The sequence below is a fragment of the Paramisgurnus dabryanus genome, chromosome 2, assembly GCF_030506205.2.
Source record: "Paramisgurnus dabryanus chromosome 2, PD_genome_1.1, whole genome shotgun sequence".
In the NCBI taxonomy this organism is placed as follows: Eukaryota; Metazoa; Chordata; class Actinopteri; order Cypriniformes; family Cobitidae; genus Paramisgurnus; species Paramisgurnus dabryanus.
This window is the reverse complement of record NC_133338.1, coordinates 31240217-31268175: the sequence shown is the minus strand read 5'-3', so window position 1 is coordinate 31268175 and position 27959 is coordinate 31240217. Positions and strand designations below refer to the sequence as shown.

The window sequence follows — 27959 nt, the reverse complement described above, 5'->3', positions numbered from 1 at the left end:
ATCTGGTCCAACTCTAAACAGTAGTTTTTATGTACTGATAAGTGGGTTATTTTAGATTTGGGGTATAAAAGCAACATAGGATTTCCCTGGACAGCAGTTTGGAACCTCTGAGGATATATCTGTACTCTTATATATCCAATATGCCTATCCTCCTCTTGTTCATACTCTGTGATGACTTTGCAACTAATATATAACAACAATTGTTTCTTTTTTAAAACATGTTTTATTTCTATAAAGAAGGAAATTGTTTTTGTAGGAATGGAATGTTATGATGTTTGACTGCTCTTTGTGTTGTGTATGGTATGTTTCCCCCTTTTGTGTTGGGGTCTGTCTGTTCCATATCTTTTCATTTTAATATCCACCTAAACTGCATGATTGAAGTGAACATAACAAACCACATTGGGAGAATTGCATCTGATCTGCTTCAGCAGCACTGAAATGCAATTTCCACCAAAGCCGATGGTACAGTAGATTTCCACTGAAGGCTTTGAACTCTGCTAGCTGTAATGTGGGTGTTAAAATGAGTCTATATTGAGGATTTTATTGTACATACACCCACTCTGAGCTACAAGTAAGCTGCTTTTGTAGAGATGGGTAAAGGAGAAAACCAAGAGAGCACAACAGGAGCCTTAAAGTGGCAAAACATGCTGTGTGCTGTGGGTTTTTTTTGGGTGTTCAGTGAACACATAATCTCTTTTTACCATCACTGAGCGTGAAAACAGAGAAAGACGGCAGATGAGCTTATTATTGTTATTAGGCTATCTGTTGTGTTCAAGCTAAATTTATTGATTTCCTTATAATATGGTTACATTTCACAGTTTTACAGTCTATACACAATTAAAGGTTAAAAAGTTACTACTGTAGCACTACCGTATTTCAGACATCCCATACTGCAAAAAGTAATTTTTGGTACCACCCACACCCCCTGAAAAAACTATAATCATTTAATATATTTATATAATTTATATTATATTATATTATATTATATTATATTTTTCAATATTATTTTATTTTGTATTGTATTATATTATGTTATATATTATATTCAAGGAGTCCTAAGGATATTTTTAAGCACGTCTACAGGGAGTTTGCTCTCATAACATAGGGGAGAGCGGGGCACAACGCTTTTTGGTTTTGGGTCAATCAAAAAATATGTGAGTTTGATAAATTATATTTTTACACAAGCAACACACACACATCTCTGCTACAAATAAACATTTGAAGTTTGTTTCTAGTACTTACCATTCTTGGACAATTACACCAAACATGACAGAAGTGCAAACGTTAATTGTAACAGGCAGGGGGTTAGTTGTAACACTTGCTAAAAATTAAGTTTGCAGGCAAATATTTCAATACTATATTGTCTATATACTTGAAGTGGATATTGTTTATATATCTGTCTATAATAGACAGGTATCCACACTGTATTCATTCATCCAGCCCTTTTCTAACAATAGTTCAATTATAAATGGATACAAATGTCTAAATATGTGAGAAAAAGCAGCACAATTATGACAAACAATTTTTTTGTATGAGACCCAGTCTGTAAAAACTATAATACAGTTTCAAAAATCAAATTCTGAGATAATGAGCATCAAAGTCTGATTTTAGCCATTCATTTCATTATGATTTCAATCTTTGACGTGACCTTATTCAGTCCATATTAAAGAAATGAACCAAAATAAATTAGGGATGCACCAATACCGATACTGGTATCGGGTATCGGCTTCGATACCACATTTTCTAAAGTACTCGTACTCGTTAAAAGTCCCCCGATACCAGGGATCGATACCACGGTCTGAGAAATGTCTATGTTTGAGCGGCGTGTAAGGGGTTAATGCCTCTTGTGTTGTCCAAAGAGGCAGGGTTTACAACAAACTGGAAAACTAGTCCCTTGTTTTTTTTGTTAAATTATATGACTAAAGCTGTTACCTGTAAATTTAAATCATGTTTTTTATTAAGTACTCCGTATCGGTATTGGCAAGTACTGAAATGCAAGTACTTGTACTCGTACTCGTACTCCAAAAAAGTGGTATCGGTGCATCCCTAAAATAAATTGGACAAGCGATTTTAATAAGACAGGCATATTTATTTTGTTGGCAGGCAGCAATCATTTGTGTGTAGCCTATTTAAAACAACGGCAAGAATTACGCTAACGTTAGCGGTTTTCATATCGTCAGTGCTGAGGGGTTAGTTATAACACAGCGCTACAATTAACCCCCATTGGGTAAAAATATTTTCAAGCCTACCAAAAAAGTTGCTAAGACCTGCAAACATATTTTAAAATGATGCTATGTTTAAGTCAACAAGGCACTAATCAATATGACATAGCATTGGATTTGGTATCTTACGAACCCAACTTAGAAACCGAAAATAACATATGATGAAAAAATGTACTTACATGCCACCAAAACACTCGTTCATCAATAACCCTCTGGAAAAACATTATACATTTCCAATAATTTGCGGGAGATCGTCTTTTGGCAGCGTGAAAAATACCGGAAACCCAAAACGATCAACGTTGTACAACAATGTAAACCGTATGTGTTACAACGAACCCCGCATTAGTTTTTGTCCCGCGGATCCCTACTATAGAAGTTCAATAAAGTAGTCCATTCGGCTAGTACTATGAACAAATAACACCTAAATATGTCTTTACAATCATTTAATCCCTCCGGGAGAAAAAGTCCCTGTTGCAAACTCATTATTTTGACCCTATTAAAAATGTGATCATCATTTATTCACCTTCATGTTGTTCCAAACCTGTATGAGTTTATTTATTTTGTGAAATAAAAGTGATGGGTGTGTGCTTACCATAATTTAGGGATGCGCCGATACCACTTTTTTGGAATACGAGTACGAGTACGAGTACTTGCATTTCAGTATATAGTACCAACTGTTTTACCGGTCGATAAGTACCATTCATCTTATTCAGTACCTACTGTCACAGTATGCGATTTCGGACTCAGCAAGTGTGTGTTTTTAGTAGGGATGCACCGATACCCCTTTTTTGGAATACGAGTACGAGTACTTGCATTTCAGTACTTGCCGATACCGATACAGAGTACTTAGTAAAAAACATGATTCAAATTTACAGGTAACAGCTTTAGTCATATAATTTAACAAAAAAACAAGTGACTAGTTTTCCAGTTTGTTGTAAACTCTGCCTCTTTGGACAACACAAGAGGCATTAACCCCTTACACGCCACTCAAACATAGACATTTCTCAGACCGTGGTATCGATCCCGGGTATCGGGGGACTTTTAACGAGTACGAGTACTTTAGAAAATGTGGTATCGAGGCCGATACCAGATACCAGTATCGGTATCGATGCATCCCTACCATAATTAATCAAAATAGCTTTTTTTATGTTCAGTCAGAATAAAAATCATACAGGTTTAAGCAACATGAGGGTGAATTAATGCTGACAAAATGTTCATTTTTGGTTAAACTATCCCTTTGCATAGATGCACTTTAATGTAATTAATGAGGTGGGACGTCTGCATTTTCGTCAGTAGTTGCAGTTAATCGAAGCCCCATGAACCATGAGCTTCTCTGACCTACAGCACTATACTGAAAATCTGTATTGCTCAGTAGAAAAAAGGATTTGGACTGTTTTACTGTTCTCTCTCTTTTCCTGTCTATATCTCTTTCTCTCTCTGTCATTTCCATGCCCTCAGCTGGTTTTCTCTGTTGTATATGTACATGTGTCCGGTGCTTGTGGGTTGATGTTTGGACTGGTTCTGTCTGGGCCGGTGTTCTTCTCTGTCCTCTCTTTAACCCCCTTTAACTAATTCTGGCTTTTGTGTCCAGTATTTGGGCTAAATTCTCTTATGGAGATTGTAACAGAGATCGGCCCGGGGAGCGGAGAAGGTGGGTTCTGCCCTTTTGCTGCGTGAGCTGCATGCTTCTCCAAAGCCAGTCAGCTACATCTGCCAGCATCCCGTTCAACCATTGCTTCCTCATTCATTCCTCACAGTCAATACTCACCCTGTGACATATGTCAGTCACTGTGATTGTGCCGTTTTGTGTATTCATGATGAACTTGGCTTCTGATAAAGAAATAACAAGGCAATGAAGAGGGACTACTGGTAATATCACACAAGAGCAATGGTGGTTCTGCAGGATAGATTGTAGATTCTGATGATGTGTGTAGCAGTCAGCTCGATTGTTGTAAAAGGAGATTTATGTACAAAAAACAAAGTTTAGCTGTGTTATTAGCTTTTTGACTTAATACAAAAAGCAGCAATCTTTTGAGCATCTTTGCATCTGTTATGAAATCACTGCATCGTGGCAGGCTTCTTGATATTTGATGTTTATTTTCTATTGTGTTAGATTATTAAAAGAACATATGTGAAATTTTACTTGGTTTCAGGCAGTCTTTTGGACTGTATTATTTCATTATGTGGAATGTAAAACTGTGTCTGATGATATTTCCAGACTCATCCTAACATGTAATCTACCACATAGCGTGAGAGTGTGTAAACACGGCCATCTGTTTGTGCGCTTGTATGCTGCACACAGCGTCTTCTCACGGTTGTGCCTATCGCATGTAGGCTAAATGCAAACAGGCTGAATAGACACACACATTTTATCGCTCTTTATATATGTTTGTGTGCGTTTACTAATACCATGCACTCGCTGGTAAATGAATAATCTGTATTTTTCTAGATTGTTATTATTGCAGAGCAGACTGTTTTTCACTCATCCATTCTTTCCCACACGTTTCTCACTCTGTTCTTTGCCAGCGTGTGTGCGTGTTTGTTTGCTCCAGCTAGCGTCACTGCTCCTGTTGCTCTCTTTACTGCTCCAGTCCTTCAGTTGCTCTCTAACTGTCAGCATCATTAGACATAGTGTCCAAAATACTAAGAAATGAGTTTCCAGTGTGTTTTAATCTCTGTTTAAAACAATCGTTTTTTTATGTATGTGTATCTGTATGGGCATTTACTATAGTTAATTATATTTTATCAGACACTAAAACAAGACATCTTTGTAGATATACTAAATTAAGGCTCGGTTGCACTGATCCGACAAAAGCTAACTAACACAGACAAGCACCAACAAGTGTTCAGTATAGATCTGACATCCAGCTTAGAATGTAAATGTTTGTTGGATCACTGTGAAGTTGCCTTTAGACTACAAAATGGGTTTTAATGCATTAGTCAGTGTTTTTAGATAGTTTATTACATGTGTTTTACAAGTGCTGTACCCTTACGGAAATTAACCATAGTTTTATTTGAGGAGCTCAGATGCAAAAAGCGCTAAACGCCACCTTTGTCAAAATTGAGATGATGATATAAACCAAATGCTTTAGGCACGTGTTATATGCTTATTATTTACTTTCGGTTAAAATCTGCTCAATCCCGGCCTCAGGTCATTCAGACATACCGTTTTCTTGGCATAATCCACTAATGGCGCTTTTTAATTGCGTAGTACCCCACAGTTTGGTTAAGGGTCAGGTCGGGTCAGCTCAACTCACTTTGGCTTGGTAAGCTTTTCAATCGAGTTTAGTAACACTTCGGAGTTGGAGGGATTATAGGCTTGTCGTTATATTTGCGCTGCCTACTGCTGTGACATCATACAAGTGAGAGCATTGTTGGAATGCTATACATCCCCATACATTCATTTATTTCTCAGTCCGCCACAAAATTAAAAATGACCACCACAAATAGATGTTTACACATCGCGTTTATCACTACCTCTGTCTCACTTGACAGTTTCTGTACAAACACCCGGGGCATCAGTCGACGCGTTCCACTGAGCCTTATTTCAGTTGCATTAAAGCATATATGTGGACGTGCGTGTCGCGAATGTGCCGCCACAAACTGCAAGTCTGGAAAAAACTGTTATGGTGTCCCTGATTCTCAACCTGTGGGTGTTTTTTATTGCTAAAAGGGAGTTTGGGAACTTCCAGCAAAGCACAGATGACAACAGGTTTAGTCGAGACAGCGCAAGCTAGCACGAAGGTAAAGGTAATCTTATAGCGATGACACTGGTAGTGACGTTTCTCTGTGATTTACAGTGTTTTCACATCACGTTTTGGTTTCAGCTCGGGTCGCTTGGAACCACAACCAAGGTAGTAGCTGGGACGTACTGCACCCAGTGGAAAAGCCCCCAAAAAGCTGAACCCGACCCAAACAGTGGGGTTCTATGCAATGGATAACCACCATAAGAGTCTGATTTAAAAAAGCTTGTTTACAAAAAACATGTCATGTGCATTTAGAGGGTTTTGCATCTGAGCTGTTTTTGGTGTATTGCTTACTATTGGGGAAAATGTAGGTTTTACTATAGTAACCATGTTTTTTGTGTTTATACTTTAGTAAAACCATAGTTAATTCTTGTAAGGGTGGTGTGTTGTTTTGCTGTGTGTGTGTGTGTGTGTGTGTGTGTGTGTGTGTGTGTGTGTGTGTGTGTGTGTGTGTGTGTGTGTGTGTGTGTGTGTGTGTGTGTGTGTGTGTGTGTGTGTGTGCGCGTGGTGTCTTTGTGTGTGGGGTGGTTCACTGGGTGTAAATGTATGGAAGCAGGTTCCATGTGACACACTATATTCATAGGAGATCTGACACGTGATTGGTTTCTTTCAGGTGCCCGAGCTCCCAGAGCGCTGGTTGATCAGAAATCCTCAGTTATTAAACACAGTCCCACTGTCAAGAGAGAGTCTCCATCTCCTCAGGGCAGAGCAAACAACACTAGGTACTAAAACTGCTGTATTTGAAATTTTTATCTTACATACTGGACGAGAATAAACAAGTAGAAGTATTTACTCAATTGGAGAATTGACAAAAACTGTTCTGCCATTTAAAAAATATATATTTGTTGGTTCAGCTTAAAGTGTTTGTGCTGCCTTAAAATGTTAAGTTATTTCAACTTAAACTTTTTATATTAGTTGACATAAAATTTTTATTAAGATTTATTTAGCTAAATTAACTCCATTTAAAATATATATATTTGTTGGTTCAGCTTAAAGTGTTTGTGCTGCCTTAAAATTTTAAGTTATTTCAACTTAAAATTTTAATATTAGTTGAAATAGCATTTTTATTAAGATTTTTTTTTAGCTAAATTAACTCAAAAATGTTACATTAACCAACAAATCTTTTTACAGTGTATACCAAAATTATGCAATGAATAGTTTAGAATTAAATAGGAGAGAATAATTCAATGCTAGACCAAGTTCAGAATCTTGGAGAAGTACGTTTTTTAATCCAATACGGCCAGATGTTGGTTAAGTTAATGAATAAAAATGTTTTGCATGAAATGTAAAGCCAGGTGAATATGTGACACTAGCTTTATCCAATTCATAATTATAATGACCTTATGTGCTATTCAGTGAGAACCAGCAGTTTTTGAAAGAGGTGGTCCAGAGTGTGCTCGACGGACAGGGTGTGGGCTGGCTGAACATGAAGAAGGTACGACGCCTGTTGGAGAACGAACAGCTGCGTGTCTTTGTGCTCAGCAAACTCAACCGTGCCATCCAATCAGAGGAGGATGCTCAGCAGGAAATTATAAGAGATGTGGTAAGTCTAGAAGACACAAACAAAAGTAAATGCTAAACTATGCAATCTTTATCTTTATTATGTTTTTGTGTGTTTGTACTTTAAGGAGATCAACAGAAAGGTTTATAAAGGCATGCTGGACATATTGAAGTGCACGGTGTCTAGTTTGGAGCACTCCTACACTAATGCTGGGCTGGGAGGCATGGCCAGTGTGTTCAGTCTGCTTGAGATAGCACGGACCCACTACCAAACCAAAGGTAACCTTCAACTTGCACTTGAATATTCAGCTTTTTAATGAGTAAATAACATGTCAACACAGAGGTTGATGTGAAAGGCTATTGTTCCTCTCCTTAACAGCAATATAAAGCTTTGGTTCTAGCTATATAAACCTTCTGCTGTCTGTTCTAATTATATTATCTTGGGTTTCAGTCTTCCTGTATACGCAAATCATCTACACCTTTAAATTTACCTTCTATCCTTTGTTTCCATGTTGCTATTTCCTGTTTTCCCCTGTCCCACGCTTTGTTTCCTCGGCGCCCCCTTGTGGCTCACAGATCCAGAGAAGCGGAAACGGAGCCCAACGGAGGGCGTAAGCAGCCCAGGCAGTAAGGAGAGCCCATCGGGCCGAATGGAGAGCGCCAGGGCAGCAGGCGTGCTACTGGTTCCCCGTATCCAGTTGCCGCCCCCTTCCGCTGTAAAAACATCACGGCACTTTGATACACGGAGTCTGAATGAGGAGAATTTTATTGCGTCTATTGGTGTGTAAACTACAGTCCCCGCTGCATGCCCCTCGTTGCTTGTTATGTTCCCTGAGCTCCAGGGGCCACGTGTCCCTTTGGTCCCCATCTTCTGTTTCACTAACTGTCTACACCAGCTAAAACATGACACGACTTAACATTTCTTTAAAGAGTGTAGTTAAAGTTTTTTGTTTTAGCTTTTGGAGCCAGTGAATTTGACGTTGGCATTGGTTGGTGTAGACACATTACTGAAAGATTGTGATGAAAATGTACTTCTTCTGGAATGTTAAATGTGTTTTTTCAAATCCTGTTTGCCAATCCCGGTTCCCTTACAATCCATTGGATGCATGTTAGTTTCACGTAAACACCCTTACCTGCAGCTCTGTGTAGCCGAGAGTTAAATGGTGGGACGGTGAAGGTCTTGGACTGTGCCACTACTCTCTATAAAAGGATCCTGAGCTGTTGTCTCCCCTGTTGACAGTCCTACGATGAGCATAGCACCAAACCTAACCACAGAAGTCTGCATATATTTAATACGGTTAGCCTATAGTGGCTTGCTGATGTTTAGGCCCAAGCCTCTGATTGGTAGTCATATCTGGGTCTGTGTACAGGGGATAATCCACCACGCCAACCCCTCATAACGTTGCCTTGTCTGTCCTTTGGTAATAATGCACCTCCAATTCTACTGAATGTCTCCGAGACTGCACCCTGCTTCTGCAACACCTCATTTCACCCAGCAGCTGCGAGGCTGATTTGTCGTCTTCATCTCATGCCTTTTGCATCACCCAGGCCATCCACCCTCACCTTGGAGAGCCATTGCCCATTATGGTCGACTAGGATGGAGAACGCAAACTATGGAATGAGGCTGATTTTATTTGAAATCCATCGATTTGGCTCTTCAGGAACAGGGTTGCTGTGGATGTTTTGTAATGGAACCACACACAATTTGAGTTCATGTATGATTTGATGGTCGTACGAAAAAACATTTTCACATATGGCCATGTGATGTGTGAGCATTACAAAACATCCTTGTTTTGCAAAATGAGACATTGCATTGTTCAGTTTTATTTATTGTTTATTTATTGCTCTTCAAAAAAGAAAAGCTCATCCTCCATATCTGACAATTCAACCGGCTCTCTGATTCTCTCTCTGTCTTTCTCTCCTTGCTTGCAATGCATCTTGGGTAGAATTGTGGAGCAAGCACCAGGATAACAGAAAGCAAAAAGCTTTGGAAAAAGAACAGAGTAAGATCACTTCCCTAAGCACCCAGTTAGACTTTACCTTGCAAAACAGCAAAGCAAGGAATCTGTCCTTCTACCTGCACTAGTCCTCTTTCCTTAAAGCAGCAGGAGTTGCCCAAAATTACTACTTCTACAGAGCCCATTTTAGACATCAGGTCCAAACGTAGGCATTTTGTCATGGCTGCAGTAGTTTAAAGATTTTAGAGGTTTCAAAGGAAATTTTGATAAATTAAATAAACTCGCACACAGATTTTAGGCAGATTCATATTAAAATGACATCATTATCTGGGCCGGTATTTCTAAGTGTGCAAATATTGACTAGGGACGTGCATTTTGGTCATTTTGACTACTTGAGTACTTGACTGTGTACGGCTATGGTTTTCAGGATTGAAGTGGGATGGAATCAGTTCCATCTGCACTTTTATTTTCTGTGGCAAATCAATGTCTTTTCCATTACATAAAATCTTGTGCCATGAGCACATTTCTAAGTCTGTGTAGTTAATAAATAGTGGTTTAAGTTTTAAACACATCCGTATACAGCTGCATTCTGTTTCTTTTACTCTTTAAAGTTGTTTTTGAATAATTTTTCTATTTCTATGCCAATTTGCCAAATCATTTTCTCCAAGCAGTGGGTTGAGTGCTGTTTTTGCATTAACTGTAGTCAGTCAAGTCAGTCAAACCACAAGGTGGTACCTACTGTACTTTATATGCCATCATAACCATCATTTAATTAAAAATAAAACACTCAAGTACTCAAGGCCATCCCTATTCATGACCTGTTTTGCACTCTTTACCCTTTCTGGAAAACATTAACTTTTCCTACTGTGATGGATTTGGTAGATTTATCTCACATGTTCCTAGATTTATTTGGTTATAGGAATCATTCCCATTCCCGTGTCTCTGGACAACAAAACCAGTCTTAGGGTAATTTTTATACGTCATCTAAAAGTTGAATAAATAAGCTTTCTATTGGTGTATTTGTTAGGTTAGGATAAGACAATATTCGGCCGAGACTTTTTAAAAAATCAGAGGGTGCAAAAAATCTAAATAGTGAGAAAATCTCCATTAAAGGGGACATATCATGAAAATCTGACTTTTTTCATGTTTAAGTGCTATAATTGGGTCCCCAGTGCTTTTATCAACCTAGAAAATGTGATAAAGATCAACCCAGTAACTTAGTTTTGGTTAAGCATTCTCTGCAAGCATGTGAAAAAATAGGTCATTGAAATTTGGCTCCCCTTGTGATGTCAGAAGGGGATAATACCGCCCCTTAATCTGCACTATCTAACCACAGCACTCCCATTTAGTGCAGAGATCAGCTCATTTGCATTTTAAAAGACACACCCAAAAACTGCATATTAAATATTTTTGCTTACACTTACAAAGTGGCAATTTTAAAACGTTACGATCTATATGGTATTTTGAGCTAGAACTTCACATACATACTCTGTTAAAAATATAAATATAAAAAAATATTGATATTTTTTGATTATATAAATATTGATTGAACTTCTCAGTAACTGGCAGGCAGATCTTTTGTTAGTTTTCTTCAACCTTATGCCAAAATTTGTACATAAGGATATGATGTGAGATAAACTACGTAATTCCACACGTCAGTTATTAATTTCAGTGTAGCGTTGAAGGGATTATAAAAATATGCATACTGCATACTGACACCTGCTGCTGTACAGGACTATACAAGTGCTGTTGGGTTGAGATTAGATGCACTTTACTCATTTTTCAGTCTTCACTTCAGGAAGTGCAGCTTGTTTCATTTTCTGGTTTCAATGCCTCATACGGTATAATCGATCCTAAACAAGTTGAGGTTTGCAGTTGTGACATGACTTTCTTCATTTTAAAGCAGCGAGCGGCACACCAGTAGTAGCTGAAGCTTCCCCGTGTCTGATGATTGGTTGACTGTGTTTGCCTGCATGTGTGACTGCTTCTGTCTGTGCATCTGTAATATAGTGCTACTGTGAACTGATCTGGCCCACTGTCCGCTGATCTGCTTCCGTGAGTTTCCCCAATTTGACTGCAGACAGACATGTTTTTTCTCTCTGCCTGCTTTGTAATCTAATGAGTGGCAGCTGGCTGAAACGGGCTTTATTCCCCTCGGTGAATAACATGAAAGTATTATTAAAGTCGTTCTGCAGAGCAGAGAAAGCTTCAGCCTGCTGTTAGTCATGCGATGTCCCAGAATGCAGTCCAGATTTTGTGGATGGAGCAGCTGACTGTGTGTTTCTACAGGGGCGGATGGCACAAAGCAGCGAGTGGAAGGTGCTGATACAGAGGAGAAGAAATCTCAGATCAGTGCTGATAGTGGACTCAGTGTGACCTCTGGCTCACAGGTGGGTTATAATCTTAACGGCACAAAACACAAGTGGGGGCTCAGACCCCCGGTGGGATATGAAGCATTAAACTGAGCGATTTTTGAATATTTAATTTTATTGAAATTTTATTGTTGGCTTTCTTTGCCCTTCCTTCTCTTTTCATTCTGGTCTTTTTTGTAGAAGAGTGACACAGAGTCCCTGGCGAGCTCCGAGCCTCCGGCTCTAAAAAGAAGCACCAGCCAGGACTCAGAGGCCAGCACAGTGGTAGGGCACGGCCAATACACTGCCATTAAACCTGTTAACTTATAGACTTACCAAGTGGTTCCCCCAGATGGCATCTTAACTTACATAAAACCCTCGTATGGGAGTGTTTTGGAACATTATGTATAGTTAATAACTTTGTAACTCCTTACTCACATCACAGGATATTTAGCTTAAATGATTTTGATAGACTTTGGCAATAATATATTTTTAAGCTTATGTCATTACGCACAAATAAGAACATACAGTACTGTGCTTAAGTCTTAGGCCACCATGATACAATTAGATTTGTTGTTTTTGCAATTGTATAGTGATCATATATAATTATTTCTCAGTCTCTTTATTAGAATACAACCAGAAAATATAGGAAATGTGTATGTAGTATAAAAATATAAGCTGAAGTGTTAAGAATTTGGGGTAAACTCACCTTCCACTTAAGCAGGATCTCTTAAATTTAAATGAAATTAAATTCTAATTTCTTATTGTAATGAAAAGGCTTCAGGACTTCAGTCTCCTCAAAAAAGAACAAGATGTGTTTCGTGCCAAGAGAGGTCACACAACACTGCAAAATTGACTTTCTTACTTTGTATTTTTGTTTAGTTTTCAGTAAAAAAAACCCTCTAAAATATCTTAAATTTAGATGTATTTTCTTGATGAACAAAATGACCTAGGAAAATAAGTGTAGTTTTTAGACAAAAAATATAAACTTTAAGTAAATTAGTGCTTAAAACAAGCAAAAAAATCAGGTAATGGAATAGGAAAAATGTACTTAATATAAGTTTACTTTTTTCATAAACACTTAATTCAAGAAAAATTTTCTTATTCTATTGGCAGATTTTTTTGCTTTTTTAAAGCACTAATTCACTTACATTTTATATTTTTTTGTCTAAAAACTAGACTTATTTTCCTTGGTCATTTTGCTCATCAAGAAAATGCATCTTAATTTAAGATTTTTTTTTTTAGATATTTTTACTAACATTTTAAATATTGTTATTTTAAAAATAATAAGAAAGTCATTTTTTCAGGGTAAATACTGACAGATGCCTGAAGAAGACATTTAGTTCTAAAAATGTGTTGTTTTTAATTTTGTGTACATATTTCTTGTATTTTCTCTTTGTTTCTTAAATAAGATGTGAAAATAAGTATGGATGGACATTAAAACTTTGCTAAAACAACAAAGCTGATGATGGTGGCCTTTTCCACAGTATTGTACATATATATATATACTAATATTGGATAAAATACTTAATTTGTGAATAGATTTAGCAGTTTTTATTGCCACTACAGAAATAAATGAAATACAATCATAGTAACAGATACTGTCAATTTGTCTACCATCATGAATGGAGTTGCAAAGCTGCAATGCTACTCTAGATTTTGAAGTCACAAGATGCTGCGTACCTATTTCAAACAGTGTTTGTTACAGGGGTGCATTTATGATGCCTTAAATGTCTGCTGTATTGGGAGTTCATTAGGTTTTGAAACGGAGCCACACTCTATACACAGTCTCATTTAAATGACCCTGTTGACCTCCTTAATCAACTTTATAGTACCTTCAGATCCAACTTTAGCACTAATTCAAAGATGTATTCACTTTGTCTTTCATTATAGACTTTGTTTTTCCAGTTTGTGCTGAATAAGCGACTTCATTGCAGTGCTTGTATTTGCTTTTTGTTTCCTGTATCATTGCTGACATCTGACCTTGGATATGTAGGTGAGTAACAGCTCAGGTGAGACGCTGGGTGCGGACAGTGACCTCAGCAGCACTGCTGGAGATGGCCTTACGGGCAGACACGCTGCCCATCTCAACCTGTCCCGTGGCACACTGTCTGACAGTGAGATTGAAACCAACCCTGCCACCAGCTCTGTGTTTGTGAGTTTCTTTCACTCTTCCGTATCTACAGATTCTTTTATTATGGGTCCAAGCATGAAGTTCTGGAACCCTACTGTATTTGTTACTAGTGGTGCAGAATAGTGGTAAAACCAGTCAGTATGATAAACTTTCGGAAATGCCTTCAGTTGGTCAATGTCACCCACATAGGGCAAGACCCATAAGCTGAAGCCAGGAGTAAAGGAGACTGTGGTTGTTAATAAGGGAACGCCAGTTCCACCTCATGAGGACTTAAGTATGAGGATCTATCTGTGTGAGGGGCTGCTGGGTAAGAGTTCATCTTTTTCTTAATCCTTTCTGAGTTTCCTTTTGATTAATTTATTTTCTTTTTCCTCTCTGTACTGTTTTTCTTGTTCTGTGTCCACTTTAATAATTACCTCCTGTGTCATGTTTTTCATTGTTCATAGTAATTAAAGAAAGATGAGGCATTTTAAAGTTAACTCTTTATCCTTTAGTCTGAACTAAGAGAGCAGTCCTTTATTCTCTGGGTTTTTCATTGTTATGATTTTGGTAATTTGTCTTTACAGTATAAAGACTGCTCACATTGTACCATTAGAGCTTTGTAAAGTGAATTATCTTATCTATTAACCTGTTAATCTGGTGTTTGTGAATTAACAAGCTTCTGATAAATGAGTGGATTGCGAATTTCACACCGCTTTGCTTCTTACTATCTAACACTTTCTTTGCCTTCTGCTGGGTGGCAAATTCGCTCCCTCTTTCTCCCTATCGCTCTCTTTGTTCTCCTTTTTAATGCTGCAAAGGGAGAGATAAGAGCTCGGTTTGGGACCAGTTGGAGGATGCTGCCATGGAAACGTTCTCTCTGAGTATGACTGAACTCTGACCTTTGACCCTTGCGATGTGTGTGTGTGGGTGCTTCCGAAACCGCATACTTCTATACTACAGTATATAGTAGGCGAAAAGCAGCAGGCGAGGCGAGTAGTATGTCCGAATTCAAAGTTTTCCAAAAACAGTAACTGGATGACCTACTACTTCCAGCAAGGTCCCAAAGTGTTCATTCGATGGAAACTTTGCTATCCCATGATCCCTCAAGAGAGCGGTTATCCAACGAAAAAGAAGACAGGGGGCGTTGTATTATTAAAAAATGTCCGAAAGTGGTAGCACGACTCTATTCAAATGCAAATACATTTACTTGTGTTTAAATTGCGCTTGTTTAATGTCATTGCAGTTAATGACTAACTTAATAGCACATCAGAATCTACTATCTGTATTCATACTATATAGTACCTACTGTTTTACCGGTCGATAAGTACTATTCATCTTATTCAGTACCTACTGTCACAGTATGCGATTTCGGACTCAGCACGTGTGTGTTTTTAGCCTTATGCAGTTATGGATTTTTTGAGTCTGAATTTTGGTGTTATTAGACTCTAGCTTATGCCTTTCTATAGGCAGTATGCATACAGCATAAGAACTATGCATACAAGTCTTGTACTGTATGATGCATGTAGGTCTGGTTCTGGAATATCTAATAGTCCAAAGGAAATGAGTATGTGATAATATACTGGTGTGTGCATGATGCCATTTGCATGAAAATTGAGATAGGAAATAAGAAAAATGCATAAACCAGATGGACCCAATAAGCCAGTTTATGTGTTTGTGTGAAAGCGAGGGGTGATAAAACCTGCTTGAGAGAATGTGAATGTGGAATCAATATGCAGCTGTATGGAGGCGTGTGTTATTGCGGTGTTAAAATAAATTTGGGGGTTGGTTGCGAGCACTTTTTAACAGCATGCTGTGGAGTTGGTGTGGGTGCGTGAAGCGCTTTGTGTTAGCGCATGTAGGGGAGGCCATTTGTTTTGTTAGTCAGCTCAATACATTTTTGTAGTTGTTTTATGTGTTTATGGCCTTTAAAATATTATATTTTATAGTAGTTTATGTTTATGCTGGCCTTCTTGGTTAGTTCTAAATAAATGAATATAAGTTTAAATCTGTAATATTTTAATGATCAATTTAATTACTTTAATTTTAATTTAATTTTAATTGCTTCAAGCAAGGTATGATTGGAAATGTCTGTGTGTAGGTAAGGAACGGTCTACACTCTGGGACCAGGTGCAGTTTTGGGAAGATGCCTTCCTGGATGCAGTAATGCTGGAAAGGGAAGGCATGGGGATGGATCAGGGTCCACATGAAATGATGGACAGGTTTGTGCCACTTACGCTTGTCACAATTTACTGTTCAGGGTTCACTGTTATTGTCTAGGTGGATATGCTATCGTTCTAGTGAAATAAAACAGGAAAATGATTACATAAGCTGTTTGGTTATGTTTCAAATGCAAACTCTGTGTTTTACAATGCATCTCTTCTGTGGTTTCTTTTAGATATCTATCTCTTGGCGATCATGACCGCAAGAGACTGGAGGATGATGAGGACAGATTATTGGCCACTCTTCTGCACAACATGATCGCCTACATGCTTATGATGAAGGTATATAGACGAACATTTTGTATGGTCAAATTGCGGAAAGGTCACATATTCTTCTGCAAGTTATTTAATTGTAGCTTGTTATTATGTATTTATGATTGTTATTCACCTTGATATTGTGATTATTATTTCCAATTAATAGATTTTACATTTTTTATTGTTTTATAACTTTCTATGAAGCATCTGCATGATAAATTTTAAACATCCAAAACTAAATAATATAATATTAATAACAAATAAATAGCTTATCAATCATCTTATCAATTTGTAAATTAGGGATTATGTTATTATTTCACTCGTAATTGTAATCCTGATTACTTTTTCTATTAATTGTGCAGCCCAACTTGTTATATTATTAGTTATATATAAAGTATAGAATATAAAAATCTTTGTTCAAATTTGTATGGTTTGTCTATTTGTCTAGGTCAGCAAGAATGACATAAGGAAGAAAGTTCGGCGTCTAATGGGGAAATCTCACATCGGCCTCACACACAGCCAGGAGATCAATGAAGTCCTAGATCGCATTGGAAACTTGGTAAAAAATTGCAGGGTGTAGCAGCCATTTGTCCTGTTACTTTTTTTTGGAAATAATGATTATGTAGAGTTTTAGCTGCTGTGCCAAACGTAATACTGTAGGTTCAGATAATAATAAGTGATCAACTCCGTCTTTGTGCAGAGTTGTCGAGAACTTCCCATTAGGCCGAGCGGCAGCCGGCACATTAAGAAGCAGACGTTTGTTGTGCATGCTGGGACAGATACCACCGGCGACATATTTTTCATGGAGGTATGAATTTTCTGTTTATGTTGATCTCTTTGTGTATTATCTGCATATTAATACAGCTTTAAAGGTGCGGTAGAATGGAAAACTGTATTTACCTTGGCATAAGAGTTTTGTACATGGAAATGACATATTGTGAGCCTCAAACATGATTGTTTCCTCCTTCTTATGTTATGCATTTAAAGAGACACTCCACTTTTTTTAAAAAATAGGCTCATTTTCCAGCTCCCCTAGAGTTAAACATTTGATTCTTACAGTTTTGGAATCCATGCTGCTAATCTCCGGGTCTGATGCTACCACTTTTAGCATAGCTTAGCACAATCCATTGAATCTGATTGGACCATTAGAATCGCACTCAAAAAGGACAACAGAGTTATAATATTTTTCCTATTTAAAACTTGACTTTTTTGTAGTCACATCTTGTACTAAAACCGATGGAAATTAAGTTGCGATTTTCTTTTCTATTGAAAGATACTAAGATGACTATTTTCGGCTGCTGCGTAATATCATTGCGCCTCCTGCAGCCATGTTACGGCAGCAAAGTCCTTGCTTATTACGCCAGAATGAGAGTATAGTCCTAACCATATCTGCCTAGAAAATCAAAATTTTTAATTTTTAGTCGGTCTTAGTACACGATGTAACTACAGAAGAGTCAAGTTTTAAATAGAAAAACTAGCAAAACTTTTTGGTTATTTTTGAGTGGGATGCTAATGGTCTAATCAGATTTAATGGATTATGCTAAGCTATGCTAAAAGTGGTACAGCCAGACTGGGAGATCAGCTGAATGGATTCCAAAACGGTAAAAATCAAATGTTTAACTAAAGGGGAGCTGAAAAATTAGCATATTCAAAAAAAATGGAGTGTGCCTTTAAAAGACCGCTGGAAAACAGGCCATTCTTAACAGTTGGTTACAGTGGAGATGTACACCCCAACATTAAATTACACATTCAATTAAGTACAATGATAAAAACTAAGTTGTTGCTGCAGAGTTAGCGTTATACGCTAGTTCATGCTATATGTTAGCATTCAAGCGGAAATTCCACTATTGACGTTACAGTTACTTTTTGCAGGTCCATACTGAAAAAACACAAACTTACCACTCAGAAACGTCCATTAACAATCTCCAAAAAATTGATTATTCCTCAAATTCTGTATCTTCGTCTGATACAGGCTCAAATATAAGGTCTGTTAACACACAGAGAGAGCTACTGAAACAAGCTGTTCTGTTAAAAAGCCAATTAGAGCAGAGCTCAACATTATTATTCTTTCAAATAAGGTAATAACAGACCATTTCATTGTAAAGGCAAATCGGGTTGTCTGGATAATTTTTGCACTTAATAAAGCCACATACCTTCTATGTAGATATCAGAGAACAATTTAACATATTATTTCAATGCATTCTTTGGCTCCTTTAAGTGTTCAATTCTTCATTTTTTTTTGTTTGTGTGTAGGTGTGCGATGACTGCATTGTCTTGCGGAGTAACATTGGTACAGTCTATGAGCGCTGGTGGTATGAGAAGCTCATAAATATGACCTACTGCCCTAAGACCAAAGTATTGTGTCTGTGGAGGAGGAATGGCCAAGAGACACAGCTCAATAAGTTCTACACCAAGAAGGTAAGAAGCCTATTGTTGTACATACACCACATACTTGTATTGTTTCAGTACGATCACTATACATCTCTTTTTGGGTGCTTGTGTTATAGTGTCGGGAACTCTACTATTGTGTCAAAGACAGCATGGAGCGTGCTGCTGCACGACAACAAAGCATTAAACCAGGTACAATGTCATTTTGACAGTGATCACAGTAATTTATTGTTAAAAGAGTATTCTTGTGGGTGGAAAAAAGCAAACCTTTCTCCATTTGTTTAGGTCCAGAACTGGGAGGAGAGTTTCCGGTTCAGGATATGAAGACAGGAGAGGGCGGTCTCCTTCAGGTCACATTGGAAGGCATCAACCTCAAATTTATGCACAGCCAGGTAGGAGGGCTTGCCTGTATCGTAACCGTTACAACATGTTTGCCGGAAATCGACATGCCCCTTCCTCTCATTCTTCATCCATTCAATCCCGCGTATCTCCTTTTCTGCATTTATCATCTGTCAACCTTATCATCTCATCATCTCTTTTCACTTTATCTTTCTATTCGTGCATTTTTCCTTTGAGAATATTTTCGGGAACAGCTGATCGTACGAACATCCTTAAAACAAAACCAAAAAACTGCATTTGGGAAATAAATACTAAAATAAAGAATTGATACAACTTTGTGTTGTTCCGTAAGGAAACTGTTCTGAAAGGAAAAGCTGTTTTCTTTTCTGTTGTTGTTGTTGTTTGACTTTATTTGCTGGGTGTTTGTTTTTGGGCTGCATAATCACTCGCAGAGATTTGCTTTTTAAATGTCAGAACATTCCACCTGCTGAGAGTGTTAGTGTGACGTTTTTATGGTCACGACATCCAGCTCTGCTCCTTACAGTTTGTGTGTTGGTGTGATCGTGTCAGTTTGTTGTGGTGAGCCAGAGGTAAGATGTATTGTAGACCTTATGCAAAACATTTACTGTAAGCAGCAATGTATAAAATCTGTTTTGGGACATTTCTTTTAAAAGAAAAAGAAAGTATAACCTGTATAATAATAATAGGAGAAATTCATGTAAAAGTGATTTTGAAAGCATTAGTTTAAAATGTGTTATTTACAGAAAAAGAACATGCTTTTTAATTAAAAATTTAATTAATTTTTTTTAAATGTATGACTTGAACCAAATGATGTAGAGAAATCAGCCAATAGGAGTCCAGAATAGATGGGATATATCTCATTGTGATACCTCAAAAATTTACTTGACAAATTATGGGCAAAGGGTGATATTAAAGTAATTAAACATACCATAGCTAAGATGGTTTTACATAATTCCCATTTCTGTAGCTTTGATGGACTTACTATTATTGTATAATGCAGGGGTTTTAAACTGGGTCAAGACCCACTTGTGAGGGACACACAATGGGATAAGGTGGATCACGAAAAGTCAGTTGGCTGTTGTAATAAATGACAAAATCATTTTAAATCTAAATAATGATTAGCAATGACAGGTTTTTAATATCTTTCTGTATGAAATTTTGACATTGCATTTAAAGTAATGTTTCGTTCAGACAATGACAAGGATAAAACACAATTTTCTTAAAGAGAAGGAATGTGTGTTTTTTCCACGTAGTTCTTTAAATAAATATTTTGGTTGGTTCGAGGGTAGATTTTAACAGTCTAAATGAGTCACGTAATGAAGAGTTTGGGAACCCCTACTATAACGTAAAAAATAAAGAATGAAGTAATTGTTTTCATATTAAAGGCGGGGTGCACGATCTTTGGAATAAGCGCTTTGGAAAAGAGAGTCTGGCTGAGTACCAAAACACACTTGTAGCCAATCAGCAGTAAGGGGCGTGTCTACTAATGACGTGGAGGATAGATTGCTCAGTTCTATCAAACCTCAAAAAAATTGTGCTATGCAAGTCGTTGAGCCTGCAGCATGTGAATGCGATCTATGTCTCCTGCAGCCGTTTGTCCGTGCCAAAATTCCGACCTTCTCCTCTTACTCTTCTGCCGGGCATTTAATGTCACCTTCCGTGTGAAACCGAGCAAAACCATTCACATGTTAAAACATGCAGTACTATCAAAACACATTCGACCTAAATTACCGTAGTAATGCACATTGCTTTCACTCATTTACGACATCGTTGCCTGGGTTGCATATGTATGGGGCGAGTCTATCAAAAGAAGGGCCAGATTCTATTGGGGCAGGGGTGTGTTTTGTTGGTGATTTTAAATGTCAACATTAACTTTCAGAGATCGTGCACCCCGCCTTTAAGATAAATGAAAATCCATTACTACTAGACATGTAAGGAATAATTGATGACGGATCGTTGAATTATTCGAAAATAATGCACACCCAAGATGGTAATGCGTTACCCCACGGGTGTGTATTATTTTTAAATAATTCAAGGGACCGGAGTCAATTATTCCGCTTATACCACGGTTACCACAGACATTACTCTGGTGGTTATTTTAAGACATTTGACAGATCAGGTAATGGATTCCCGTGGAACATTTCTCAGCCAATCAGAATAAAGCCCTGTGGTATAATCATAAGTAAAACTCCATCAGTACAGAAATACACTGAAAAGAGTTTAACTAGAAATCTGTAAAACCTGATGTGCCTGGGTAATATTATATCAAGGACTTCTAAAGCTTTAAAATTGGTTGACTTATGCTTCGCTTTGGCTATTACTTGTTACTTACTTAAGCTTGATGTGAAAGATTAGTCATCCATGTACTGTAGTGTAGTTGTGTGTGTTGTAATGGTTTTGGCACTGTTCTGTTTTGGCTGTAGGCATGTGTGAGGGAGCTGGTCTTCATTGCTGGTGGAGGAGGCATGGAGGGTAATGGGGTGGGATCACATCAGGGCTTCAAAAATAATGTCAGATTAATGATGAATGGTTAATGTACAGAACCTTTGTTCTTTCTGTATGGGATCAGTGGGTTTAGATTAATCCAGTGGGCCTCGTAGCATCAGGAGGGGGGGTTTCTGCTCTTTTTGTCCAATAATAATCCAAACCGTTTCTCTCTCATGCTCTCTCCCCCTGCAAGGAGCGGAAGGTACACAACCTATGCAGTTTTTATTTAGCGTGACATTTTCATGTAGTTTTCTTTTCCTTTATCTGTAGCTTTTCTGGCGGACAATTTTGTGTGCTATTTTTTCATGTTTTGTATTATTTCTCTCTCTGTTTTTTTGTGTTTCTGTCTTTTGTGTCTAATAATGGAATTTTCCATGGAAGTCTATGCATGGGCCTTTTTAGCGCAGTTCACCTGAGCGATCAATGCCATTCATTTCCATTTTCAGCTGCAGGTTCATCTGTAGTCTGCGTTGCATCAGCAGTCCTTTGATCCCAGGAAACACACATACTGATCAAATTTAAGTCGCTTTGATTAAAAACATCTACATAATGCGTAAATCTATTCAGTATAGCATTTGTGGATCTTTTACGAGTTTTGTCAGGTTTGCCAACGGCTCCAGCATGAATTGTAGTCAAAAATGCCTTGATAACACATTTATCATACAGAAAATTTTAGCATGAAGTAAGTGCCATATTGAAACATCGGGACAGCTCCGTCTCTCCATTTGCGTCACCGGCCCATGCAATTCTCTCAACATGGAAACTTCTTTCTCTGTGCAGTCATATTTTATTTCTGATAGCTTGCTTATCATGTTATTTCTTGGTTTCTCCCTAGTTTACAGTTTACTAACTGTCATGATTGTCATCTCTTCAAACAATACTTTCTTGTTTATTTTCCCACAAGTATGTGATTGAGTTGGTAACAGTGTGTCCTGTTGTTTTTTTGTTTGTTTTTTGTTTGTTTTTAGGTTTTCATAGAGCTGAGTCACATTAAAAAGTGCAATACAGTGAAAGGAGTCTTTGTCCTGGAGGAGTTTGGTAATTACCCCCATTTTAATTCTAGGCCTGTACGCGACACAGCGGTAACTCAGTCACACAGACACGCAGGCCAGAAAAGATAACTCAGTCACGTTTAGCTGTTAGATGTGGTGGTCAGAATGTGCTTATCTGTTTAAAGGTTGCATTTAGTTGTAGATGGCGGTGTGATGTTTAAAGAGGTTTGCAAGCCTAAAAACGGTTGATGGAATGAAAGCTAGCCAGGGACACTCGCATATGAATTTCATGTTTTGCTTTCATTGATGCATTTTTCGGTGAAATTTCTTACTTTGTTTTAGCTCTCCGTCACTGCTAAAGAGAAGTCAGTTTTAAGCCAGAGAGTTGCTTACTGTGCGCTTGACTACAAAAAGTAACTAAACAGAATACACAGATTGTTTAGCCCGTACTGTTGAAGAGAGAAGAGATCATTTAATAAGGATATATTTGTAGTCACAGACTAAGCTTTAGACTGGGTTACTGCTGTGTCTATGTGCTTCCTTTTTGTAATCCGCCCCCTCATCTTTGCTGCTATGAAAACCTTCATTCTCCAGCAGGTAAAGTGCTGTCACATTTATCTTTTCTTCTACTCCCTTTTCCTCTTCATTTAACTCTCTACATGTCTCATCATCTGTCATACATCCTTCACCAATACACCTCATCTGCACTGCACTGCCTTGATGTCAGATGCTGCTTCTCCTAAACCCAAGTTCATACACTCATGCCTGTAATAAAAATCATTTCATAATTGATGGAAAAACCCAGCAAAACACGGATTTCCTGTCTTTTCCCGTCTTGCAATGATATTCCTTTTTTCTCCTCCTTCTTCTGCCTTGATTCTGCATCCTGTTACATTAAAGTTTCTCAGCTTTGTTGGAAATGTCTACTGATGGTAAATCTTGTTCAGTCATGTGACATCTGGACAAATGCTCTTAGAAATGATACCGTGGTTCAAAAATCATTCTAGCAGCTTGAAATGTTGAGTGAATAATGACAGGGGGGTTGATGATATGCTCTGTTCAAAAACCTAGTCACTTCAAGGCAGCGTGCAGCTGTTTGGAAAGATTGGCATCATAATTGTGCCGCTTCCTAAAATGCTTAAGGCAGCATTGACAGTATCTTTGTGAAGACAATCGTAAGATGCACTGTGACAAGCTTGGTTAAAAAAACCTAAGAAACAAGATTGGTGACTGGTTCAGTCAGTGCTAAAAAGTATGCATACGATTTGTTTTAAATAATTCACTTTCTGAGTCACAATTTTGTAAACATTGCTTGAATGTATTGTGCTGGTGTTACAGGTTACCCAAAGTCAAGTTCCTTTCTTGCCATCACTTGCTGTCTACAGTGTCTTAGTAAAATAGTCTCCTGTGTGCTTCACTGAGCGCATTTTGCATGACACACAGAATTGCTGTGTATGTAAAGTTTTACAAATCACAAAGTTCTTGCAACGTAGGCCGTAAGCAATATGGCAGCTTACTAGGTTTTGGAGCAGAGCTATATATACAGTAACGATATGAAGACTTCGGTTCCAAAGCACAATGAAATTAAAATTAGTAACCGCCAAAATTAGTATTGTATCAGGTCAGTATTAAAAGGCAATTCTTCATTTTGCGCAAAATCTGATATCCACCGTGGTATTCTGTTATCTTTCCTCCATTTTTTTCCTACCTGCGAGACATTCCAGTCCTCCATCTCTGCAGAGTGCAATAAATCTGCTTAACAAATCACAGCGCACCATTCCACGCATTGTAAATAACAATGGTGGCGCTTTGAATACACACAGAATCCTAGTTTTCCTCATCTACTTTGTACTTCGTGATCAACAAACAAACAAAACAAAATGGTAATTTTGTTGGCATTGATAAACCTGTGGTGGTTTCTGTGGCGGAGAAGAAACTTAAGCCATCAAAATTGAATCATTTACATGAGAGGCACTCGGACGAAGGAGAAATGCCGGCTGTTGCTTGTTCTCACTCGACAGCATCAAGCTTCTGTAATGCTAACACATTGACCTCAGGGGATCTCTTATGACAAACTTTTCATTATTTTAATCGAAATCATCGAAAATCAAGCAGGACCAAAACATTTTACAGCTGATCGATGTCAAAAAAGTTCAGTGACAACGTCCCAAGGATGACATCAGCAATAACAGTGTTGTTAATATGACTAAGTGTTTTGATTAATGCCATTAATGTACACCACTAGCCAACTAAATGAATATAACATGGCAAAGGTGAATGCACATTTATATATTGATTCAATAGATTTATAGCATTTTGAAAAAAAAGCTATCATTTTTTATAATAAATCTTTAAAAATCAAATTATGGATTTGAATTTTTAATGTTATTATATCCTAAAGATGCTGTATGAAAGTTTGTAACGGAAAATAGTGGTTTTCATCTTGTCACTTTCTTGGTATAGAAAACACTTTCTTACCAAAATTAGTAAAAATGGATTTATTGTGTTTTGGAACCAAACTCTCTATATACCCTTGGTTGTACCCATCCACTTTTCTCTCTTTCAGTAATATTTCTTCTTCTCTATATATAACTCTCTGTTTCTGCCCCTGCCCTTTAATTTGCTACATTTGTTATTCGACTGCTGTTGAATTTTTCATTTTGTGTCTTGCACTGGGGTTTGCAGTTCCTGAAACTAAAGAAGTGGTGATCCACAAATACAAGACTCCTATGGTAAGATCTCAGTAGTCATGCACACTATACAGTAATCCACAATATTAATAATATATTAATTGTGTACACTTGTGTCTCTGGTACAGGCACATCAGATCTGTTACTCGGTGCTCTGTCTCTTCTCCTACGTGGCGGCAGTCAAGGGGAAAGAGGCGGAGGGCAAACCCAAGATGCTGTCCCCTCGTCCACTACCAAGCTAGTAAAGCGCACATCTCTACTACGTTCACTTCAACCTGCTCCTGAATTACCTGCAATATGTTCTTTACAACCTAACTCGACGACTATCCTGCCAAGCTTTTAAAGACCCAATTCTGATTTTCAGATGTATTCACATATTCTTCCCCATAAAGCAACAGCCTGTATCTATTTGATCGCATACTCAATATATTGCTCCAAGCATATGGGCGCCAACCAGGACAAGATTGATGTCGACGTATCTACACGCTTTTTATTATTTATTTCGACCAGAGGCATTTGCATGCAGGTCCCTTGCCCATCTCTTGTGAGTTGGCACTGGCATGCAAAAGATCAGGTGAATGTGTTGAACGCTCGCCCCATTCCTCCTCTGAAATCAGTCCACAGACTCTGTAATTACTATTTATGTGCTAAGTTGTACTGTAAACTCCAGTCTGTTATGTCTGTGGTGGGTAAAATGTTAAAAAGTCTTTGCAATCCAGTGCTGCCACGTATGAAGGGTTTCGCTGTAACCGCCCGCGACGAAGCAGCTGTTTTATTCCTAAATGTTCCATTTGCCCTTCTTCACCTGCTGTAAATGGTCTGAAGTCTGTATATCTCTTTAGCTATGCCACGTAAGGCACAAACTACTGTACTAGCTGTAAAGATCCCTGTCTGTGAACTGCTGTGTTAAGATGCATGTCACTTAATAAGATTTAAAAAAATAAGATTAACTACTGTACATCTCACTAAAGCAATGTTGAAATAATGTCAAAAATGTCAAGACACTGTAGTTTGTTTTCTGGATGTGCAATACTATCACCAGTGGGTACAAAGAACAAGTCCAGGCATTCCTTCAGAGTTTCACTGTCCTACAGAGCTCATCGTGTGGATAATAGAGAGTAATGAAGTGGATCAGGAATCAGTTTTATGTTTTCTGGTTGTTGTTGTTTTTTACACAATAAACCAAACTGGCATTATTGATTTAAAAAACGGCAGCATTATGAGATCTGTTATGACAGAAAAGTTTACCGAAGTTGCTGCTGAAACAAGATGTTGTCTGCTCCAAAATGTCCTATTTAAAGTGTCTTTTCTTGCTTGTGTGTGTGAGATTGTGTGTTTGTCTTAGAAAAAAAGATGGCCAGAGACTATCTGTTCATATGCTCAGACCATCTCTTCAGGACTTCTAGCTGGAGTAATACATATTTTACTGCTTTTTATGTTTTGCTCTCATTTTTAATTGATTTACAGTATGAATGTGCACACAACAAAGCGTGGTGTTTTGCTTCTCCATAAAGTATGCAGACTGCAGATGGACATGACAAGGTCACTTGCTATCAATATTGCTTAGAAATGTAAATAGCACAAACCTGATTTCCCCGAGGTCCAGGTCTCCAAAAACAGATGTTGTGAGTTGGACAGTGGATCAGGTCTGTAGTTTAAAGTGTGTGAGAGAGCTACAGATGCACATATGTTTGTTTGGGTTTTCGTTTTTGTCCGTGTATTATTTAGAACGAGAGAGAAAGGAAAAATCAAGATATTGGATGTAAATATTAAAAAAATATTTATAGAACCTGTACAGCTTTGGCAATATGAAAATAAAAGATGTCCAACCCAAGCAATTTGGGTCAGTTATTACATGCGAAAAAATGTCCCCATTCATGTCACATATAGTTAAATTATTTACAAGCTCTTACCTAAAAAAGTCAAATACTCCTATGAGTCAATTATTTAGTTTATGTTGGGGTTGACACTTGCCATTATTATTCAGAACATTTGTATTTTGACTCCTAAAACGAAAGGTGCTTTATGATGCCATGGATGAACCATTGTTGGCTGAATGGTTCCATAAAGAGCCTTTAACATCTGAAAACCTTTCTGTTTCAGTGGTTTCTGTTCTTTGTAATAATAAAAAAGGTATGAAAGAAACTCTTCTTTTAAGAATTATTGACCAAATTGTAAATGGTATCAATGTGAAGAACCTTTAAAACACCTTTATCCTCATAAGACCCTCACTTTGGCTTGGCTTGCATTTTAGATTTCTTCCAGGTACTGTATTTGGGGTTAGGGAGAACCAATAAATTTAACCAAATATTTGTCTTTGAACATGAAGCAGTGTTATTGCCACGTTTGTTTACAACAGGTCACAGATACAAAGAATGAAGTATTATGATGCAAACAACAAAAATGTGATGTCCATGTATGTGTACGACGGAGCCTCTAAGGGGACATGAAGCAAAAATTTAATAAAGTTTAGTATGCACGCGAAACTAAACTTTGGCTGCGTCTGAAAACTTAAGCAGCTGAGTTGTTGCCTCTCTGCCTCATGAGGCAATGACTTTGAAGGCATGAAGGCAGCTAAGAGAAACACTTTCGGACACACTTCAAAGGCAGCGTGTTTGAAATATAAACAGAGAGCGCCTTTTGATAACTAATCACATATTTGAAAACTACAATAC

At 37.7% G+C, this 27959-nt stretch overlaps 1 protein-coding gene across 46 annotated transcripts in view; it reads left to right on the top strand.

The window, feature by feature from the left end:
• The window catches only part of madd (MAP-kinase activating death domain), a 72030-nt gene extending 44437 nt beyond the window's left edge, over positions 1 to 27593 (top strand). For 3 of the 46 annotated variants that reach the window (XM_065267601.2, XM_065267599.2, XM_065267596.2), the window contains 20 exons: positions 6582 to 6690; positions 7325 to 7511; positions 7597 to 7747; positions 8045 to 8248; positions 9415 to 9471; positions 11716 to 11816; positions 11979 to 12062; positions 13774 to 13932; positions 14101 to 14218; positions 14712 to 14774; positions 15992 to 16112; positions 16289 to 16394; positions 16816 to 16926; positions 17068 to 17175; positions 18621 to 18785; positions 18875 to 18947; positions 19041 to 19147; positions 22571 to 22640; positions 25280 to 25326; positions 25413 to 27592. In XM_065267601.2, coding sequence (XP_065123673.1) covers positions 6582 to 6690; positions 7325 to 7511; positions 7597 to 7747; positions 8045 to 8248; positions 9415 to 9471; positions 11716 to 11816; positions 11979 to 12062; positions 13774 to 13932; positions 14101 to 14218; positions 14712 to 14774; positions 15992 to 16112; positions 16289 to 16394; positions 16816 to 16926; positions 17068 to 17175; positions 18621 to 18785; positions 18875 to 18947; positions 19041 to 19147; positions 22571 to 22640; positions 25280 to 25326; positions 25413 to 25526 — 2255 coding nt within the window. In that variant the 3' untranslated portion in view covers positions 25527 to 27592. Of the gene's footprint in view, positions 1 to 3813; positions 3874 to 6581; positions 6691 to 7324; positions 7512 to 7596; positions 7748 to 8044; positions 8249 to 9414; positions 9472 to 11715; positions 11817 to 11978; positions 12063 to 13773; positions 13933 to 14100; positions 14219 to 14711; positions 14775 to 15991; positions 16113 to 16288; positions 16395 to 16815; positions 16927 to 17067; positions 17176 to 18620; positions 18786 to 18874; positions 18948 to 19040; positions 19148 to 22570; positions 22641 to 25279; positions 25327 to 25412 lie in introns of all 46 variants that reach the window. The other 43 variants (XM_065267631.2, XM_065267602.2, XM_065267606.2 and 40 more) reach the window with 31 other exon arrangements.
• Positions 27594 to 27959: the final 366 nt, after the last annotated feature.